This window comes from Urocampus carinirostris, chromosome 1, assembly GCF_059441175.1.
Source record: "Urocampus carinirostris isolate Australia breed hairy pipefish chromosome 1, RoL_Ucar_1.0, whole genome shotgun sequence".
Taxonomy (NCBI): Eukaryota; Metazoa; Chordata; class Actinopteri; order Syngnathiformes; family Syngnathidae; genus Urocampus; species Urocampus carinirostris.
In genome coordinates, this window is record NC_142349.1 from 15,139,296 (window position 1) to 15,159,248 (window position 19,953).

The 19,953-nt window shown below is 40.9% G+C and overlaps 2 protein-coding genes across 5 annotated transcripts; one reads left to right on the top strand and one right to left on the bottom strand.

Annotated features, from left to right (window-relative positions):
- Positions 1-1,281: 1,281 nt before the first annotated feature.
- tubb4bl (tubulin, beta 4B class IVb-like) lies at positions 1,282-6,439 on the top strand. The gene is made up of 4 exons (XM_088328097.1): positions 1,282-1,483; positions 1,952-2,060; positions 3,327-3,437; positions 4,107-6,439. The coding sequence occupies exons 1-4, from the start codon at positions 1,427-1,429 to the stop codon at positions 5,162-5,164; spliced, it is 1,335 nt and encodes a 444-aa protein (XP_088184223.1). The 5' UTR covers positions 1,282-1,426; the 3' UTR covers positions 5,165-6,439.
- A 1,323-nt stretch (positions 6,440-7,762) lies between these two features.
- Positions 7,763-16,986, bottom strand: crb3a (crumbs homolog 3a). 4 transcript variants are annotated; one of them, XM_088328138.1, is made up of 4 exons: positions 16,719-16,986; positions 13,726-13,923; positions 8,417-8,460; positions 7,763-8,321 (listed from the first exon to the last, which is right to left on the bottom strand). In XM_088328138.1, the coding sequence occupies exons 2-4, from the start codon at positions 13,808-13,810 to the stop codon at positions 8,112-8,114; spliced, it is 339 nt and encodes a 112-aa protein (XP_088184264.1). In that variant the 5' UTR covers positions 13,811-13,923; positions 16,719-16,986; the 3' UTR covers positions 7,763-8,111. The 4 variants fall into 4 exon arrangements, with proteins under 4 accessions (XP_088184264.1, XP_088184256.1, XP_088184250.1 ...); XM_088328130.1 differs by having other exon boundaries at positions 13,726-13,928; XM_088328124.1 differs by lacking the exon at positions 16,719-16,986 and adding an exon at positions 16,536-16,707 and having other exon boundaries at positions 13,726-13,928.
- Positions 16,987-19,953: the final 2,967 nt, after the last annotated feature.

The following is a 19,953-nucleotide window of genomic DNA, read 5'->3' on the forward strand; positions in this document are numbered from 1 at the left end:
TGCATGGAAGGGAAATACATTGGTATCTGCATCTTGTTTAGATACCATTGTTTCAGACAAAAATGACGGTCCAATTGAACCTCAATATTCATTTTTTTCGTGGCCAGGACCAAGTTAGAACCAGGGTCAAAATTGACCTGCTAACAACAGTTAGTGGTGCAAATTCCTAACATGAAGGTTTAATAACTGCAGGAGGGAGATCCGTTTTAAGTTATGTATTTATTTTGATATAGCAAACAGCTTCTGGAATTTTTGGTATTTCATAGATTTGATCAAATCATCACACGGGGAAATAAAATGTGCTGAAGAATTACCTCTTGTTTGGGCAGTGGGTATGGCGGTTTTGTTGAATTCATAAATCTGAAAATATATGGTGTGGCTCTCTCCCAAAACATTCAATACATTTTTGCATTTATGGCTATTTTGTTAAAAAAATGTTCTAGGGTGACCTACCTGGCTGCCTGTAAAATATGGTTTTTATATTGAATGTCTTTCCAGTCTCAGAGAGTGGAGTGTCTTTCTGGGAAAAAAGTTAACAAAACCATAAGTGCTGAGTCATCTTTTTTGTATTTTTCACATCTGAGATAACCCTCCTGACTGTGAATTGTGGCGGTCACATCTAAACTCCTTTCCCTTTTTTTGGTTGACAGACAAACAGACCAACACACAGATATACATACTTATATCCCAAACCCAAACAACATCATCACCACCCTGCCTTGCTCGCAGTGAGAGTTGAGCGAGTCATCGAGTGATAAGACAATGAAAGCATCTCAATTACGTCGCACCATAGTCAAGTCAAGTCATTTTTATTTGTATAGCCCTAAATCACGAAGAGTCTCAAAGGGCTTCACAGATTATTATTACATAGACTATTTTTCAGCCGACGAGAAGAGTAGGTTATTCATATGCTATGGAGTAGAAGTGAGTTTTAAGCTTATATTTAAACATTTCCACTGAGGTTGCAAATCAGCTCTCAAGGGGAAAAGCATTCCACGGCACCGGTGCCCGGATGGAGAAGGCTCTCGAACCAGCAGAACACTTCTTTGCTCTTGGGATCACCAGAAGACCGGCACTCTCAGATCGTAGGCTTCGGACCGGGACATAGGGGCAAATCAGATCTGAAAGATAAGAGGGAGCAAGTCCATGTATGATTTAGTATGATACTAAGAGAACCTTGAACATCACATCTAAGCCATATGCCACAGTTACGTGGCCCCACCCCCTCCTCCTCCGCTCTTTGGTTGCCATGACGATGACGTCAACTTGCACCACCGCTCCAGCCCAGTAGAAGCGTTCCGAGAAGGAGGCGGTGCATCCATCTAAGAGAGAAACAGCCTACATTTGTGCAGCCGGGAGCCATCACTGTTTCTCACCGTCTCCTTCTTTTTCTCGAACCTTCCTTGTCCTTCAACCAGATCTGAAAATGCGTGAAATTGTGCATCTGCAAGCTGGCCAGTGCGGGAACCAGATTGGCGCAAAGGTAATCTTCATGTAGTCACGTTTCAGGCTATTTTGGGACGTGTACAAATTAGTGCGTGCACGCGTTCATTCATTGACTGAGTTCCCCGATTGTGGCGTCGTTAAAAAAAAGCAGCATCTTCCCAGTCTCACAATGTTTGTGAACGTAAAATTTGCGTGCATTTTTCATCGGAAAAGGTATATATTGGAATAGTTGGATGCATTTTTGCGCTGGGAGTTCAGTCCATTATGTGACTCAAATAGGGTGGAGACGCCCCCCGCCCCCTCCTATTCATTGACCTAGTTTTGCTCATCTAAACTCAATTAGGACTAAATGATGAGAAGTCATCGAGATGCATGAGTAACTGTCTTTCCATGTATTCAATCCATTTGGACAAAAACAATTGTGAACCTCACCTCTGATTATTCTGATCCAAATCATCAATCCATCATTCAACTGAGATGCGTCTTTGTGGTCAATCTGTTCCAGTTCTGGGAGGTGATCAGCGACGAGCACGGCATCGATCCCACCGGGACATATCATGGCGACAGTGACCTGCAGCTGGACAGGATCAGCGTCTACTACAACGAAGCCTCAGGTAAACTAAGACAGATTTTTCACTATTCAAAACTTCCATTATTTAATAATGGATTAAAGATCCACAAAAGCTTTATCAATAATTAATCATTCTAGTGGTCTGTCTAGACCAGGGCTGGGCCACTTTTTAGAGCCGCATTGGGCTGAAAAATGTGGCCAAAAGGCTGATCCTGGAGACCTACTGTATCATTTTTTTTCATTTATGTATACACAACACGCACACATTTACATTTTATATATATATATTTTTTATTTTAAATGAATTCATTTAATCAAATTGGTTTTAAAACACAATTAAAGTCAAGTCATATTTATTTTCATAGCCCTTTATCACAAAAAGTCTCAACGGGCTGTACAGAGCACAACTATAACAAAATAACAAAAAAATAGTAAAATATAACAGAAAGGAGGAGGAACAGAAATATGTTAGGCAAAATATGGAAAAATTAAATGCGTAACTTGGTTTAGAATCCAAATGCCAAATATGATGTCACGAAACGGACCGGGAAGCAGGAAGTCGGAACTCATATGCGTAGACGATCTGTCACTTTAATTAGGAAAGAAAAGTTGTCCAACACACAAACGGCCCAAAAACAAAACAAAACAAAACAGGTTCAAAGGCAATCAAAATTACAAACTAGGAGTTTTGTGGTATTCCTGTAGTTGTACTATGTAGTATTTTTGTTTAAATATTGTCATTAAACGTGGACCATTTTCATTTGGTGGGCTGGATGTGGCCCTCAGGCCGTACTTTGCCTAGCCCAAAACGATGTTGGTCTCATTTTTTTCACCGAGACAAATTTCAAAATCAATTCACAGTCACAGAGGCAATCACAGACAGAACAAATATGTTTATTGGAAGATGAAATGATATGATCTGCATTTATATAGCGCTTTTCAAGTCAATGAAGACTTCCCAAAGCGCTTTACAATGTGCTTCACATTTTACCAATAGCGGCCGTGCAGCCATGTAAGGCGCTAACCTGCTTATTGCGGGCATAATAAGGACACTTCGACATGTAACATTGAGGAGCCGGAATTCGAACTGCGATCTCTTGATCCCAAGACGAGCGCTCGACCTCCTGAGCTACTGCCGCATGAAAATTTGGCCTAAAACGGTGTTTTGTAAATATGATCCTGACATCTTTCTTTAGGCCACGCCCGTCGAAGGCTTACGGCTCAAATAACATTTGTAGTTTCAGTAACTTGTGCTTTGTTTTTTTCAGTTGTCAGTTGTGATTTATTTCCCTCCCCTTTTTTTCCCCAGGAGGGAAATATGTCCCTCGCGCCATCCTGGTGGATCTGGAACCAGGAACCATGGATTCTGTCAGGTCTGGTCCCTTCGGTCAGATCTTCAGACCTGACAATTTTGTGTTTGGTAAGTCACATACGATGAGATTCTTTGAGGCTTATTAACTATTTTTCTGAGCTGAATAGGCTTTAGAATCCTTTCTGAAGAATACTAGTTTGGGTATCTGTTGAACTTACTGATATTGAAATCCCCCAAATCAAAACAATGGAACAGTCCGTTGGATAAGTAAGGTGATCAGGGCCCAGGATTGCTAAAGGACGAATCAGTGTGTATGAATGTGTGTATTGGGTATTTAAGGTGATATGATTCAAAAGTGATTCATAATAGAGTTCAAGTAGAACTACCCATGCACTTTCTATGGATTTTAATTCAATCATTTTATTACTTTTAGAATTTGTTTAGGTAAAGTTTTACCAATACAATCAGTATTTGTTAACTTTAATCATATTAATGAGTCTCCAGAAGTCAAAATATTTTCTCTAAAATGCTTTGTTCAAATATAAAAAAGTTATATACTCAAATTAGATTTTGATCCGCTTTTAAGGGTTTCTTTGTACAAAATGATATTGCCTTCTTGTAAATAAAATTATCCAGATTTAGTGGGGTCGTTTTGTTCAACATGACCCACTTTGAGGATCTTCGTCAATTAATCAAACATTAGCTGGTGTTGGTGGTCAGTCTTGGGTTTTATCCCAAATTAGAGAACAGGCCTAAAAAATCCGGCCCCTTTTCCAGGTCAGAGCGGAGCCGGCAATAACTGGGCCAAGGGCCACTACACGGAGGGAGCCGAGCTGGTTGACTCGGTCTTGGACGTTGTGAGGAAGGAGGCGGAGAGCTGCGATTGCCTGCAGGGCTTCCAGCTCACACACTCGCTGGGTGGCGGCACTGGCTCGGGCATGGGTACGCTTCTCATCAGCAAGATCCGCGAGGAGTACCCGGACCGCATCATGAACACCTTCAGCGTGGTGCCCTCGCCTAAAGTGTCTGACACTGTGGTGGAGCCGTACAACGCCACCCTGTCGGTGCACCAGCTGGTTGAGAACACGGATGAGACGTACTGCATTGACAACGAGGCGCTCTACGACATCTGCTTCCGCACGCTGAAGCTGACCACACCCACTTACGGGGACCTCAACCATCTGGTGTCGGCCACCATGAGCGGCGTCACCACCTGCCTGCGTTTCCCGGGCCAGCTCAATGCCGACCTGCGCAAGCTAGCTGTTAACATGGTTCCCTTTCCTCGCCTTCATTTCTTCATGCCTGGCTTCGCCCCCCTCACCAGCAGGGGGAGCCAGCAGTACCGTGCCCTTTCCGTTCCAGAGCTCACCCAGCAGATGTTCGATGCGAAGAACATGATGGCTGCGTGCGACCCGCGCCACGGCCGCTACCTGACCGTGGCTGCCGTCTTCCGTGGCCGCATGTCCATGAAGGAAGTGGACGAGCAGATGCTGAACGTGCAGAACAAGAACAGCAGCTACTTCGTGGAATGGATCCCCAACAATGTGAAGACGGCCGTGTGCGACATCCCGCCGCGTGGCCTCAAGATGGCCGCCACCTTTATCGGCAACAGCACAGCCATCCAGGAGCTGTTTAAGCGCATCTCGGAGCAGTTCACCGCCATGTTCCGCCGCAAAGCTTTTCTCCACTGGTACACGGGCGAGGGCATGGACGAGATGGAGTTCACCGAGGCCGAGAGCAACATGAACGACCTGGTGTCTGAGTACCAGCAGTACCAGGACGCCACCGCAGAAGAGGGCGAGTTCGAAGAGGAGGGCGAAGAAGAAGGAGCCTAAATAGCCCGAAAAGCCCGTGCGCCAGTTCACCCTCCATGATATGATGTAACCATTTCACCTCAGCCCTCCATCTTAGCTCCACTTTGCTCTGGTGTGTATTTTTAGACAATAGCTGTGTTTGGAATCAACCACTTTTTGGTGCTCCACTTCTATTTTCAATAAGCACACATGTTGGTTCCAATTAGAGGTAAGATTGAGCATAAAATCCAGCCCGACCCCGACCAAATTACTTTATTTGCAGGCCCGAGTCTGACGCTAACCTGAAATTTCCCATTGTATTTGAGAGGACTCTGGGGGAGGAGAGGTGATATCTGATAAAAAATTAAAGCCTGTGTTTTATAATGAAGTGCAAGTTTAACAAGACTGTGTAAACATTTACGTTTTTTATATTTTTATTTGTCTCAAGAGGTCACATAAACCAACAATTTTTCGTCATTGAGTTTTTTTTTTATGAGTTGACAGGTTTAAAATTAGGCCATAAACCAAAGTAGCAGTAAGTCCTAAAGAATCTAGCGTTGCAATTTAAAAGAGAGCAAGGCAGAGAGACAAAGAACAACAAAGGGTGGATACTTTTTTATAATGTTAGTGAGAAAGAAGCCCAGCCAGAACATAGTCATTTACATTTAAGGCCCAAAACAGACCAAAATCTGTGTCAGACATTGGCTTAAGATCTTACCTCTGGTTTGCATACACAACCCAGTGCTGAATCCAAAGCTAATTAAATTAATTTGAGGATTTGATGATTTGACCTTTTCACTATCAAAAGCTGGGATATAAAATATTGTAGCTGCAAGTTCATTAATAGTCTATTTTAAGGAAAACATTTTAATACAATTGCAGACTTCAATACAACTTTACGAAACTTTATCTTAGTGCACATCTCACCCATGTGGTTCAAGAGCTGCACCAACCCAAAGAGTAGGTAAAAGTAGTTGAACATTTTTATTGTGAAAAGGTCCGAAAATCTGATTACTGCATGGTCATTGGGTTCAGAATTACCCAGCAATTGGATGCTTATAATGACCCCCCCCCCCCAACCTTGCGAATACAATTGTGTGGACCACTAAATGGTGTGAGGGCTTCCATATACTGCCATTGTGTTAGTGACGCTAGTGAAGGTTTGGTTTGCGTCTTTTTTCAAAATTTGTTTGCTCAGTTCTATGAAAGCACTGATTAAACCCTCACATTTCACGCCCACTGACCATTGTTTCCAATCAAACAAGTAACAGTTGTGAAGCCTTTTCAATTGAGAATCATTAAAAAGTATTGACTTTCTTTCTTTGTTGTGCCGTGTGGTGGAAACAGCAACACAATAGATACTGATGGAAAATGATAATGTTCAAAATAATAACGATTTTAGATAAGTAAACTAATTAAGAAAATTTAGACAACCAATAAATCTGCAACATATGCTAGAATTTTTAATCTGATATTTGGTGGTTAGCATGGCCAAATTTGCTTTTGCAACCCAAAATGCTGAAAGAACCATATTGGAACCCCAAAAACATCTTTTGTGACACACAAAAAATAAAAGCTTTGTATAAGCTTCATAGTGAAGGTAACCCATGCTGTGAATTCGAATACTGGATACATTTATTTTCAAGGCAGCTCAACAGCTGAGTGGTTGGTGCGTCAGCCGCACGTTGCAAAAGTCCAGGGTTCAATTCCAGTTAGTGTGTCCTCCACGTGCCTGTGTGGGTTTCCTCCAGGCACTCTGGTTTCCTCGCACATTCCAAAAACATGCATAGTAGGTTGATTGGCGGATCCAAATTGTCCCTAGGTATAAATGAGCGTGTGAATGGTTGTCTGTGTTCCCTGTGACTGGCCGGCAACCAGTTCAGGGTGTCCGCTGCCCGAACACAGCTGGGATGGGCTCCAGCACCCCTGCGACCCTACTGAGGATAAGCATTACTGAAAATGGATGGATATCTATATAAGAAAAAAAAAGGAATTCTTGTGTCATGTTTGTCCTATTGAAACCATATTATTTCCCATCATCAAACATTTTTGAAAAGGAGCCACGAGGGAGGACCAAAGAGCCGCATGCAGCTCCATAGCCGTCTGTTGCAGACCCTCGGTTTAGCTACATTTGGACTTACCCTAAATTCTACATAATTCAAATAAAGAGACATTAACGTGGTTCTCAAAGGTACCTAATAGCTCATGAAGAATAACTGGGAAGCCAAAGGACCGGTGCCAAAACTAGCTCACGAGTCACGAGTGGTGGGTCATTGTGATTTCCAAGAAAGTTTGAAAATGTCAACGATTTTAGAAGATTTAAATCAGCTGTTTTAAATCATTAGTATTTGGTGATTGTTAAGGAACCGTCATAAGAAATCATTTATATGTTAATGTATATACAACACTCCTAATACATGTACATATTTTTATAATCAGCTTATCAATTACATATTATATTGCCCAGGACCCCCGTTTGTTCTATGAATGAGCATATTCCAACAATAACAACATAGTGGCAACATGATTATTTCTAGAATGCATATCAAACTGATAGGTCTTCACACTATTGCGTAACAAAGACGTAACTTTCATTTCAAAAAAGGTTTGTGACCCCTGATTTTTGCATTAAAAGGGGAGTTGTAAAAATCCAACAGTACTTTATTAGAAAAGAGCATGGATTCACTTTTAAAAGTACAAAATGGTTTGATCAGAACATTCGTCCACTGTGTTGAGGCAGCTGGTAATTCAAATTAAAATGGTAATTCGGTGAGTTGTTTGCTGGGATAAAAACAAGTGGTTATGATTTATTGTATAGTGCATAATACGCATACAACAAACTAAATGTAGTGCTAAAATACTGGAGCTGCTCTTTCGTTTGCGCAGATGAAAACTAAGAACATTTTGTAAGCAACATGGACCACAGAGTTTTTTTCTTTGTTTTTTGTTTTTTTGTTTTTTAAAGCAACCCCTCAAAAAACGGGGCTCCTCAAATTAGTCTCTCCTCTTTGGGAAGCTTGAGCACGTCAGTGGCAGCCACACTGCGAGTACCGCTCTGTTCTTCAGCACTTGGCCGGTAAGCCCCTTCTGTCTGCCGCTTTTTCTTTACCATGCAAAGCAGCCAGCCCACAACGGCCAAAACAACCGCTAGGAGGCCAAGCGTGACGGTGGGGGCCACAATAGCTGCAATGTTGGGCTCCTGGAAACAAGTCAACGAGGAAGTGTCGAAAAAGAATTGGAATCATATGAATTGCTTTGTCCTTGACAACAGAAGAAAGATGTAGCTGTACTTACTGTAGCATTGGAAGATCTGAAGTCATTCGATACAAAGTTATTCGCTGTGGAGAAGAAAGGAAAATGTCATACACTACTGTAATCACCCCCTGTATCATGGTTTACTTTTCACAGTGTCCCTACTTTTGGGTCAAATTGAAATATTTGCCCAACTCAGGTTTCATTAAAAAGCTGCTTTATCTGCACAAGTGCCGAAGTCGGTAAACCAATCATATTTCATTTAGTCAATAATGCAATATAATAGAGAAGGGTATCTTTGAAATTATGAGGAGGTGGTACTGAATTTATTTGTAAAAAATAAAGAATAGAAACGTACAATAGTTTCACTTGTTTGGAATGTTCACGCTACATGTCTGTTGTCCACAAGATGGCGACAAAAAACATATGACTGGAAGGTAACCTCTAGAAAAAACGAGGGATTACTGTTCCTGAAACCATGTTAGATTTTTCCCTGTACACGACTTCTTCTTAAAGTATTGTTTTTGGCCATTGGATTTTTGTACTTTATTGTATTTCAATCCACTCATATTAAAAAAAAAATTCAGTTGAGTAAATGACAGAAAATTGCTGTTTCCACAGTGATTAGCACATTTTCCTGACAGGCGAAAGGTCCCTGGTTCAAGACCGTGTGAAAACATATATTGGCCTGGTGAGGGATTGGTGCCACCAGGCTGTATTTGACCAAAAAAACACCAAGGGAAATGGTGCCCCTAAGACCCTAGATTTTATCAACATCTGTGACTTGCCTTGCACTTGACCGTCATAATAAATGGACACATGCTTGTTTGAAAAAAAAAAATTGTGGACCTTTAAGATTTGAATTTGGGGGCGGCATTAGCTCAGGAGGTAGAGCTCTCGTCTACGTGTTATATGTCGAAGTGTCCTTGGGCAAGACACTGAATCCATAATAAGCATGTCGCTATTGGTGTGTGAGTGTGTGTGTGTGTGTGTGAATGGGTAAGTGTGAAGCACATTATAATGCGCTTTGGGAGGTCTTCATTTACCTGAAAATCGCTATATAAATGCAGATCATTTACCATTTACCAAGAGATGCAACCAACTAGGTAATCAAGATTTAGCCCACTTTTGCTAAAATAGAAACTATACACAACTAATGGTTACCTGATCAATACAAGCTACTTTTGATAATATTGTTATATATTTTTAGGTTTTTAGGAGGTTCAAATAAGTTTACTTAACAACATGAGACATTTTAGATTTTATCAACATCTGTGACTTGCCTTGCACTTGACCGTCATAATACATGGACTCATGCTTGTTTGAAAAAAAACAAAGCAATTGTGGACAGTTAAGATTTGTATTTGAGGACCCCTGCCCTAGATAGTGTTGTAAATCGATTTTTTTTCTACTTCCGCATGTTTTTTTGATTCAAGGTGACAAAAAGGTAGGTTATCAAAATAACGTTAGAGGTTTCCAATGCACAACGACCTTTTGCCTAAACCAGTTTAAGTTATCAAGCTAAATTTTGGCCTTTTTTCTAGCTAGCCATCTCGCTTTCACCTGGGCTATTTAGATGGCTTTTAGTCTTGTGGCTATCTATCTAGCTCCCTTTTAGTTTTTTAGCTGAGTATGAACTTTACATTACAATATTATTATCATTGATATTATCATTTTTGGCATTTGGATTCAATGTAAACCAAGTTGCGTATTTATTTTTTTCTATATTTTGCTAAAACATCGGACACTGTGGTTAGCAGCACAGGATCTCCGCAGGGGACCGTTCTCTCTCCGTTCCTATTTACTCTATATACATCGGACTTTAAGTACAACTCTGAGTCCTGCCATGTGCAAAAGTTTGCCGACGACACTGCGATTGTGGGATGTATCAGAAACGGGCAGGAGGAGGAGTACAGGAAATTGATTCAGGACTTTGTCCGATGGAGCGACGCAAACCACCTGCACCTAAACACCACCAAGACCAGAGAGATGGTGGTGGACTTCAGGAGAACCAGAACTCACCCGGTTCCTGTAACCATCAAGGGAGAATGTGTAGAATTTGTCCAGACCTACAAATACCTGGGTGTGCAGCTGGACAACAAACTGGACTGAACTGCCAACACAGAAGCTCTATGTAGGAAAGGGCAAAGCCGACTTTACTTCCTCAGAAGGCTGGCCTCCTTCAACATCTGCAAAAAGCTCCTGAAAATATTCTATGAGACAGTAGTGGCAAGCGCCCTCTTCTATGCGGCAGCGTGTTGGGGAGGCAGCGTCAAGAAGAAGGATGCCTCTCGTCTCAATAAACTGGCTAGGAAAGCGAGCTCTGTTGTGGGCAAAGAGCTGGACAGCCTAACAACAGTAGCTGAGAGACGAGCACTGAAAAAGCTGAGGTCAATCATGGACAATCCATCGCATTCACTACACAGCATTATCTCCAGACAGAAGAGCAGTTTCAGCGACAGACTGCTGTCACTGTCTTGTACTACGGACAGACTGAAGAGATCTTTTCCTCCTCATGCCATGAGGCTCTTTAACTCCACCCGGCAGAGTAAAGGCCCACATTAAACCACACCACCTACGTTGGATATTACCGAATCTTACTGCAATATGTATTCTGTGTAGCACTATTTAGTTACTCTATATAACACGCTACAGTGGGCATTTGCACGTCACACTGGGTATTTGTATATTGTATTCTTTTGGCTTTATTATTGTACTGTTCTCAGCTCAGGGATGCTGCTGGAAATGTGAATTTCCCTTCGGGGATGAATAAAGTATCTATCTATCTATCTATCTATCTATCTATCTATCTATCTATCTATCTATCTATCTATCTATCTATCTATCTATCTATCTATCTATCTATCTATCTATCTATCTATCTATCTAAAACTATTCCCATTCCCCAAAAACATCTTGTATAGCTGATGTTATATTTTACTAGTTATTTGGTTGTTGTTGAGTGTTTTTGTGATCAAGGGCTATGCGTATGAATATGACTTGACTTGATCAGTCAGGCTCTTGGCTCTTAGTCAATTTCCTTATTTGACCCTCTGTCAAATTTGACTTTGACACCCCTGACTTACAGTAGATTTCAAAATAACTGCGTGAATGACAGATTTCAGTACATAATGTCAACTGAAGCGTAAAGAAATACAGTATATTAACACTTTTTAAAAGTAGGGTTGAGTACATGCAGTTGTATATGTGGTTGGGATTCTGTTTGGAATGAACGCTGTTTAGGGGAAATCACATTTGAAATAAAAAAGAGTCAACAGATACAATGCTTGTCACTATTTAATGTGACTGATAAATCACTGATACATTTAAGATTTTATTTAACATTCCGAGCGGTTTAAATATATTTTTATTGCACCATAATTTAAACTTTTTTACAACATAAAATTGAAAATGAATTATTTAAAATGATACTGACCCAGCTAATTTAAGGTTTATTTGGTAATTGTAAAAATCATAAGTGCACTGAGTTTAAAAATATTTGCTCATATGTTAAAATGTTCTGCATTCTGTTTATGCGGCATAAAAGTAATTAGATCACAAACGTGTAAAATATTTGTGTTCTATGAATATGTTCAAGACTCCATGCCCCAAATCATTAAACCATGTTTCCATGACAACCCCAACTAAGTAAACAAAAAAGCACCGTAGCACACATTTTTACCAGAGCATTGTGCACAATTGACATCCTTTTATCTGAATAGAGGAGTGCTGCATGTTCTGCTCACTTGGGTAGGCACATAAGTTGTGCCTGAGGAACTTTTTTTTTCTTCCCCTCCCCAGCCATGTGAGCAACCATGTGATGACTCAGTGACATCACGAAACTACACAGTAACTACTTTGAGGAGGAGCTGGAGGTTGAGGAATGCAGAGTGCGCTGCCACCATCCATTCTGCTGAATCAAACACACGCTTAGATATGATTACAAATCAACACTGCTTTTTTCAAGTGTATCAAATTTGTCTGTTTAGCAGCTGCTGGTCTCTGCTAGACGGACTTTTGAGAGACAACAGTCCACATAAAACTCAGCTCCTGGAGTCAATAATTCACCAGAGCAAATAGTCAAGTTAGCGCTGACAAAAGTGCAATGCGATAACAGAGCAAGGAGGAGGTAAGGTGGGTGGACTGACATCTAAAAAGAAACAGAAATTTAATTAAAGCTTGATGAGCTCCGACGTTTCTTCACATAATACCGAATGAGACTTTCAACCTGTCATTGGATTATTCTAAGACTGAAAATTAAAATGTCAGACAAATAAATTAGATTAAAGAAATTCTAAAAATAAAGCATTTAAACTGCTTTTATAACTGAAGAACATTATCACCAAACATTGAGTGCCAGAAATATAAATGATGCAGGAAAGTTCCACCCATTTTTAATTGTTTCAGGGGTAGCCATTTAAAACAGAGCCAACAAGCAAGCCGTAATTGGTCATTACCTGATCGCAAAGCAGTGTTGGGACTAACGTGTTCATTTGTAACGCATCCCTAGATTTCAATTACTTTTCTCGTTAGCAAGTAATGTAACGTGTTACGTGCTACCGTATATACTCTCATACAGGCCAAATTGACAACTATAAAATCAAACACTAAAATCGGGAGGTCAGTTAATATGTGAATATTTGGTTGTATGTGACCAGGAACGAATGGTAGGCAGTGTGTGGGGAAGGTGATGTGGCTTAAACAAGAACAAAGAACCAAAGGAATATCAATAAGGCAAATTTAAACATAGAATATATGGTAAAAGTGTACTGCATTTTGGGCTTTTTATTTGTAAAAATATTTTTGGAATACACCATGTCTGGAGGGAAAAAAAACTAAAACATCAAGGACATTACCTAGAAAGGAGGAAATCTTTGAGCTAAGTGTTAATTTACAAGCCGTCATGATTGCACAAGCCAAGAAGAATGGAAGCTTGACTGCTTCCACAGATTGGTGTACACGTTATGATGTGGCTATTTTAAAGCAGTTTAGGGGAAGAGCTTTTGAGGGTGTCAGTTTCTATGCAAGTATATACGGTAATCTGTAAATAGATACAGGTAGCTACTTTAGGAGTAACAGGCTACTTTTGGTTGTCAGTAATATAGGGGGTAACTGTGTTGCTTTTTAAGTAACTAGTAACTGTAACTAATTACTATTTTCCAGTAACGCACCCAAAACTATCCCTGAGTTACTGGAATTTCATTTTCAGCCAACAATTGCATATTTTACAAAAATAATATTGCTTTGAATGGTAGGTTTAGACTGGTGGGGGACGATTTTTATTAAGAGAATGTTCAGAATTATTTGTGTTATCATTAAGTTTTCAAATGCTCATCAAGTCGGTGACTCACCCCGCACATGCTCAGTAAGGTGGAGTAGCAGAATAAGAAAGATCTTCCCCATCAGGATGCTGGGAAGGGAAAGCCACCCATCCATGTCAAGAACCGGGCCAGGTGTTTAGGCATGGACCAGGTCCGGCATGGATCAGCTGGGGTCCATCTGGAGACAAAATTCCTCTTGGGTAGCAGAGACCAATGCGCTTCAGATGACTGTTCTGAACAGAGACAAGGAACAAGCAGTGAGTCAGGCTTAATCACAGCAAAGCCACAAAAGTAGATATCAGTTTATTCCAGCTGGGATCAGCAACCTAGGCTCAGTGTATATAGGCCATTGTGCAGCTGTGTTACGAGTTAAAAACAGTGATGCAACTAATTTATGAAACAAAATTAAAAATCTGTGGAATATTGTTAGCATGGCAACAAGGTCCTAGCATAGAACTTTTTGGAAATGATTACCGTACGTTTTTGTACATCTCTTCTATGCTCCGCAGTACAACGGAAGCTTAAAGCCAATCACTTTACTATAACCCTTGGATGCATAAGCCGGGTTAAAAAGCACTCCATGGGTTGATATTCTTCCAAATCATTTAAAATAAAATAGTTGTCCTTCTACTGTTACGCATTGAAACCAGTACTATGTGTTACACGTGGGGGAGGAACCCCCTACCCCCAAAAATGACTTGGAGAGGGATGGGTGCTACCAGATTGTAGTTACTCTAGAGACACCACAGAAAGTGGTACCACGACAACCTTCAGGGTTAAGGGATCCGTAAACCCTCAACTGAACCACGTTCTACAACTTTGATTTGGCTAAACTCTTTCCCATAATGTTTCATTACAACGTTGTACTGCGTGCCACCGTGAGTAAAAATAGTGTGACAAGTAAAATGCGATGCCTTTACTTTGATCATGTACAATCCTACTGGTAGGTATTTGCACTCTCATCGCTGTGATCCGGATACCATTGCAGTTAAATCCATTACCAAACTAATGAGGTCAACAATAATAATCGATCGATCATCATTGCTCAATTTGAATTATAAACTACCGTTGAACGATAAATTACACATCCAATCTTTTGAGTCTTTGTGTAAAATCATATAAGAAATAAATAAGGCAATTTTGGGTCTTTCTGTCCGGCCCGGTACCAAACGACCCTCAGGAAAAACCTGACAACTACTTTAGATCAGTGGTTCTCAACTGGTTTGACTTTGGGACTTTGATTAAAAGCTGCCACTCAAATCAAGAAAACAAGGCCCACTTTTAAAATGTATTGAATGAATGGCAGTTTTTAAAAAAAAAAAAAGTACAATATATTCCCTTTTTTTTCAATAAAAAAAGGACTACAAAAAACAAAACCACTTTAAGAATAGAGTATATTCTTTCAAATCTCAAATCGCAACATTTTAAATGACATCAAAAATGCTTGAAATGCAATGAAAAAAAACATAAAATTAAAAACTGCCAAAATGAAAAGTATCTGTACTGCTGCAATCCATTATCTCCTGTCGACTATTGCTGCAAGCGGAGGCTAGCAAAGCGTATGCAAGTTAAAACAGGTGGTAGGGCAGGGGTCGGGAACCTATGGCTCGCGAGCCATATATGGCTCTTTCTATGAGTACCTATGGCTCAGAGACCAATTTGATTGCATGCAAAATTTCTCCATCTTGTTCAAAACCGGGAATGTCTATTCTATTCAGGTACACTTAAAGCCAAACCAAAGCCAAATGCAAAGGAAACACTTCGCAGTATATATAGGGCACGTTTTTCACTACAATTTACAGTCAAGGTGTCACACAAAAAAAAGGGGGGAAAAAAACTCGTTTTGGCTGTACAACGCTAAAGAATCCTTTATTTAAAAGTTCACTATATAATCTGTGTTCAGTGTTCAGATACTTTATGATGAATCCACAGAACTGTAAATACGCCAAAACACCGGAAGAGAACTTAGTCATTTGATTGGGTGAGTGGGAGGGATGGGTGGAGCTATGCAAAAAGTACAAGCATTCCCTCCCATCTCTCGCCAAAGGTAAGCACATAAGGCACCCTATTCTCAGAATGTTGTGACGTTTTTACAAAATAAATGCTTGCATCTGGTTTTGAAACCAATATGTATGAAAAAAAGGGTCAAAAGGAGTTTAACCGATCTTGAGTAATTGCAAGAAAGAGACAAGTTTAAAGTGGTCTGTTTGTTGAATTTGGGACAGGGGCTCTGGCATTATTCTCTTTTCATAATTTTTATCAAATCATCAAAAATAAATGTGCTGAAGACTAAGCTTTTGTCTGGGGCGCGGGTTTAGCAATTTAGTAAATTTGTCTCATAATATATGGTGTGGCTCTTTCCCAAAATAAAATTAATATTTTTTGCTTTTATGGCTCTTTGAGTCAAAAAGGTTCCCGACCCCTGTGGTAGGGGGTTCCTACGTGATGGATTTTAAAGTACCGCGGAGGTTCTGGACCCCGTAACCGCAATATACAGCCTCTGAGTTTTGGCCTTCCTCAACATGTAACAACTGTTACTGGTCTTTTTATGTGGTGTGAAGTAATGGATGTCATCTAGCATTTGGTGGGGCATTATTACCATTTACTGTTAATGAGTATTATTAGCCTTTGTTATTTTTTGTCTTCTGAGCAATATTTTGCCGGGGCAAATTGGGTCACAACCCACCAGTTGAGTAACACTGCTATAGATTACTTCTTACACAAATGCCCGAGCTTTACCTGTGTGATAGCATGCTTGTTTGTCAATTAAAATAGATAATAACACCAACCTCAAGAAATTAAGCGATTGAAAAGTTGATCCACGCAGTGTTTTCACCCACCTACAATCGGACAATTGCAAGCCAACGGATTCCGGTAACGAGAACAAGAGAAAGCACCTGCCTAACGAGCGAAAGACCAGAAAAAGCACCTGCTTTACGAGCAAGCGCTGGACGTATTCACATCCTCTTTGGGGAAATCATTTTGGAGCGTTGATCACGTGACGCCGCTCGGTGTTACATTACCTGAGCGCACCTTCCTCTCGTTCTTTTTCCTTCGTGCACCAACACAGATACTCCTTTGTGCAAAGTCCACTTCAAACGTCGTTCAGTGAAGCACAACAGCTTCGAGTTTTTTTCAAACAAACACCCATTGATCCATTGATATTCATACGACAAACCTTTGTGAAATATCACTATCAAGGTGTTGTTTTGCAAGCCGATGTCCTTCTCTTGGTCCGTGCATGAGCAAGTGCGATGTTTGACTCAATTTGCTTTTGAACCTCATCACCTCCTGGCAACCTGCGTCTTGTTATTGGGTGGCGTCGAACAGCGCTCCCACCAGGTGGCTATTCGCCTTTTACGATGTGGAGGGAAAATGGTTGGTAAATTCCTGGAATATTTATGTGACCACTGAATTTTAATCCGCTCCTGGGCGGTAACATATTAGTGGGACAAAAAGTCCATTTGGTTGCCTTTCAGATCGTTGGGACTAAGGAAATATCAAGTATTTGTAAGGACATTAATAAAATAAAAGTTGCAGGAAAAATAGAAAATAATTTACATTATTTTTGTAATAACGAATGCAAATCAGTAATCAATAAGACCAATTAAATATGCTACCAAAAAGGAATTCGCCATAGTTTTCTGCACCAGTTTACATCAAAATATAGATTTGTCACGTGGCGTGGTGGAGTGGAAGGGGTGACCGGACCAGAACGGAGGCAGGAGGCAGGAAGGGAGAACTCATATGCGTTGACGATCATAAGTTTTATTTAACAAAATAAAAGTCGCCCAATACTCCGGGACCAAAACAGAACAATACAGAGTTCCTCCGGCACGAACTCAACAGGACAAGGCATAACAGACGGAAAATGTTTAAACCTAAAACAGGACAAGGCATAACAGACCTGGGATTGTGTAATGAGCCAGCGCCCGCCAAACCCAAAATCCAGCCTTAAATAGCAGACCAGCAATCAGCTGATCTGCTGCAGCTGAGTTCGGGGGCGCGGCAGACTGGTAGCCATGGCGACCGTGACAAGATTACACATTTTCCGAAATAATGCGAAAAAATACAAATCAAGCAATGCTAATTTTTGTTTTGTCAATAGATTGTTCCTTGATTATTTATTGTGTAATATGTTTTAGCACGGCGGCGCAGTGGTTAGCGCTTGTGCGGCACAGTTCATGTCATGGGAACCTGTCGTGGGTTCAAATCCAGCTCCAGACTTCCTGTGCGGAGTTTGTATGTTCTCCCCGTGCTTGCGTGGGTTTCCTCCGGGCACTCCGGTTTCCTCCCACATTCCAAAAACATGCATTTCAGGTGGATTGGCCGGTCCAAATTGTCCCTAGGTGTGAATGAGCGAATGAGTTGTCTGTCCCTGTGTGCCCTGTGATTGGCTGGCAACCAGTTCAGGGTGTCCCCTGCCCACTGCCCGGAGATGGCTGGGATGGGCTCCAGCCCCCCCGCGACCCTAATGAGGATAAGCGGTACGGCTAATGAGATGAGATGAGATGTTTTAGATCAGGGGATGTTGTAATAATAGTCTGTCGTTTGCAATAGGCTATACAAATAAACCTAATTTAACCTAACATGTCTTCTTGGCTCTTGAGATCACTAGTTGACCAGCATTTTCTGAGTAAAGGCTCTCGTTAGGAACATAGGGGAAATTTGAATATGATAAATATGAGTGGGCAAGTACATTCATAATTTTGTATAATACCAGGAGAACCTCAAAATCACATCTTAAGCTGATGGGGCCAATGCAAGTCAGCTAAAATTGGGGTAATGTGATCAAACTTTTTGTCTTAGTTATTAGCCCCAATGCAGCATTTTGTACAGGCTGCAGGCTCTTACTAAACTTTGGGAGACTTGAGAGTAGTTGTGCATTACAGTAATTGAGACTGGAGGTAACAAATGCATTACAGTGGAACCTTGGTTTTCGACCATAATCCGTTCCAGAAGCCTGTTCGAAAACCGATTTGGTCGATCACCGAAAATCGTTTTTGCCATTAAAAGTAATATAAAATCATTTTAATCCGTTCCAACACCCTGAACGCTTTTCAAGAACATGAAGCTAACCCAGGCTAATCGTACGTTCGCGTTAGCGTAATCTTCCGTACGAAAGATTACGCTAACATGAACGTGTACAACTAAAAAAATCAGGTCGTTTACACGTCATTTAGCATCCGGGTCTCGACAAAAAGTGGTGAGCGGTCAGAGGATAAAGAAAAGAATTATGAATAGGATTTCTTACATTTGTGGTGATCAGCAGAAGCCATGCTGTATGTATAGCAAGATCGGAAACTCGCACACCTTCTTCATATTTTGCTATTATTTCTTTCTTAAATGCAATAGTTGTACACACTACCCTTCTTTTTTCACCTGTAGCAACTTTGCTGCTTGCACTGACTTTCTTCTGAGGCATAATTAGGGGCTAAAACACTCCGTTCACCGATATCTAAAGCGAAAGCAAAAAGAAGTGCGCACGCACGTCATAGCAGTTCTTCACGAGGGGTGGGGGCAATCTACACCTGTACCCCGCTCAGCATCGCACCCTGGCGTACCGGCGTTCGAACTCCGATTTTTGGGACGAAAAGCGAAGCAAGAATTTTTCGAAATTTTTGGTCGAGAACCGATTTGTTCGAACTGAGAGGCGTTCGAAAACCGAGGTTCCACTGTAATTATAATCAGAGCATCAGACTTCTGTCTTCAATAAAAGTGATAAAATTCCAAATTGGGCTTCGAAAATTGGCACAAGAATAAATGTTATTTTGTTAAAAAGTGGTGTTCATATTCTTCTGTCGTGGTTATAAGTATTTGTTTCAACTCAACTGCCTATTCACTTGCCGTCCGTCATGCCTCTCATTCTGCGTGACGTCAAGTTCAAAGGGTCAATAGATGTGACCACTACTCTCTATGAAGGGCGTCTCTAGCTTACCTGTCAACCTGTACGTTTTTGCTGTACAAAGTACAATTATTTTAAGACGTTTACGATGTACAAGAAAATCTGTACGGAAAAACGCAAATTTGTCAATTGTGGGTACCATCCGGTATACACCGACTATTACGAAACGGCAAATCAATCAAGTTAAACGAGTTCGCTGCGGTAGCATCTATCTCGGTATCGTTTTTTTCCCCGTTGCAAACGAAGTGAGCGGTTTGATGCTACTGTGCATATTCATCTGCCGCCTCGGATTTCATGTGGTAGTTATGTAGTGGGAGGAAGTCCGTCACTTTTTAGAGACCCAGCTTTTTCGG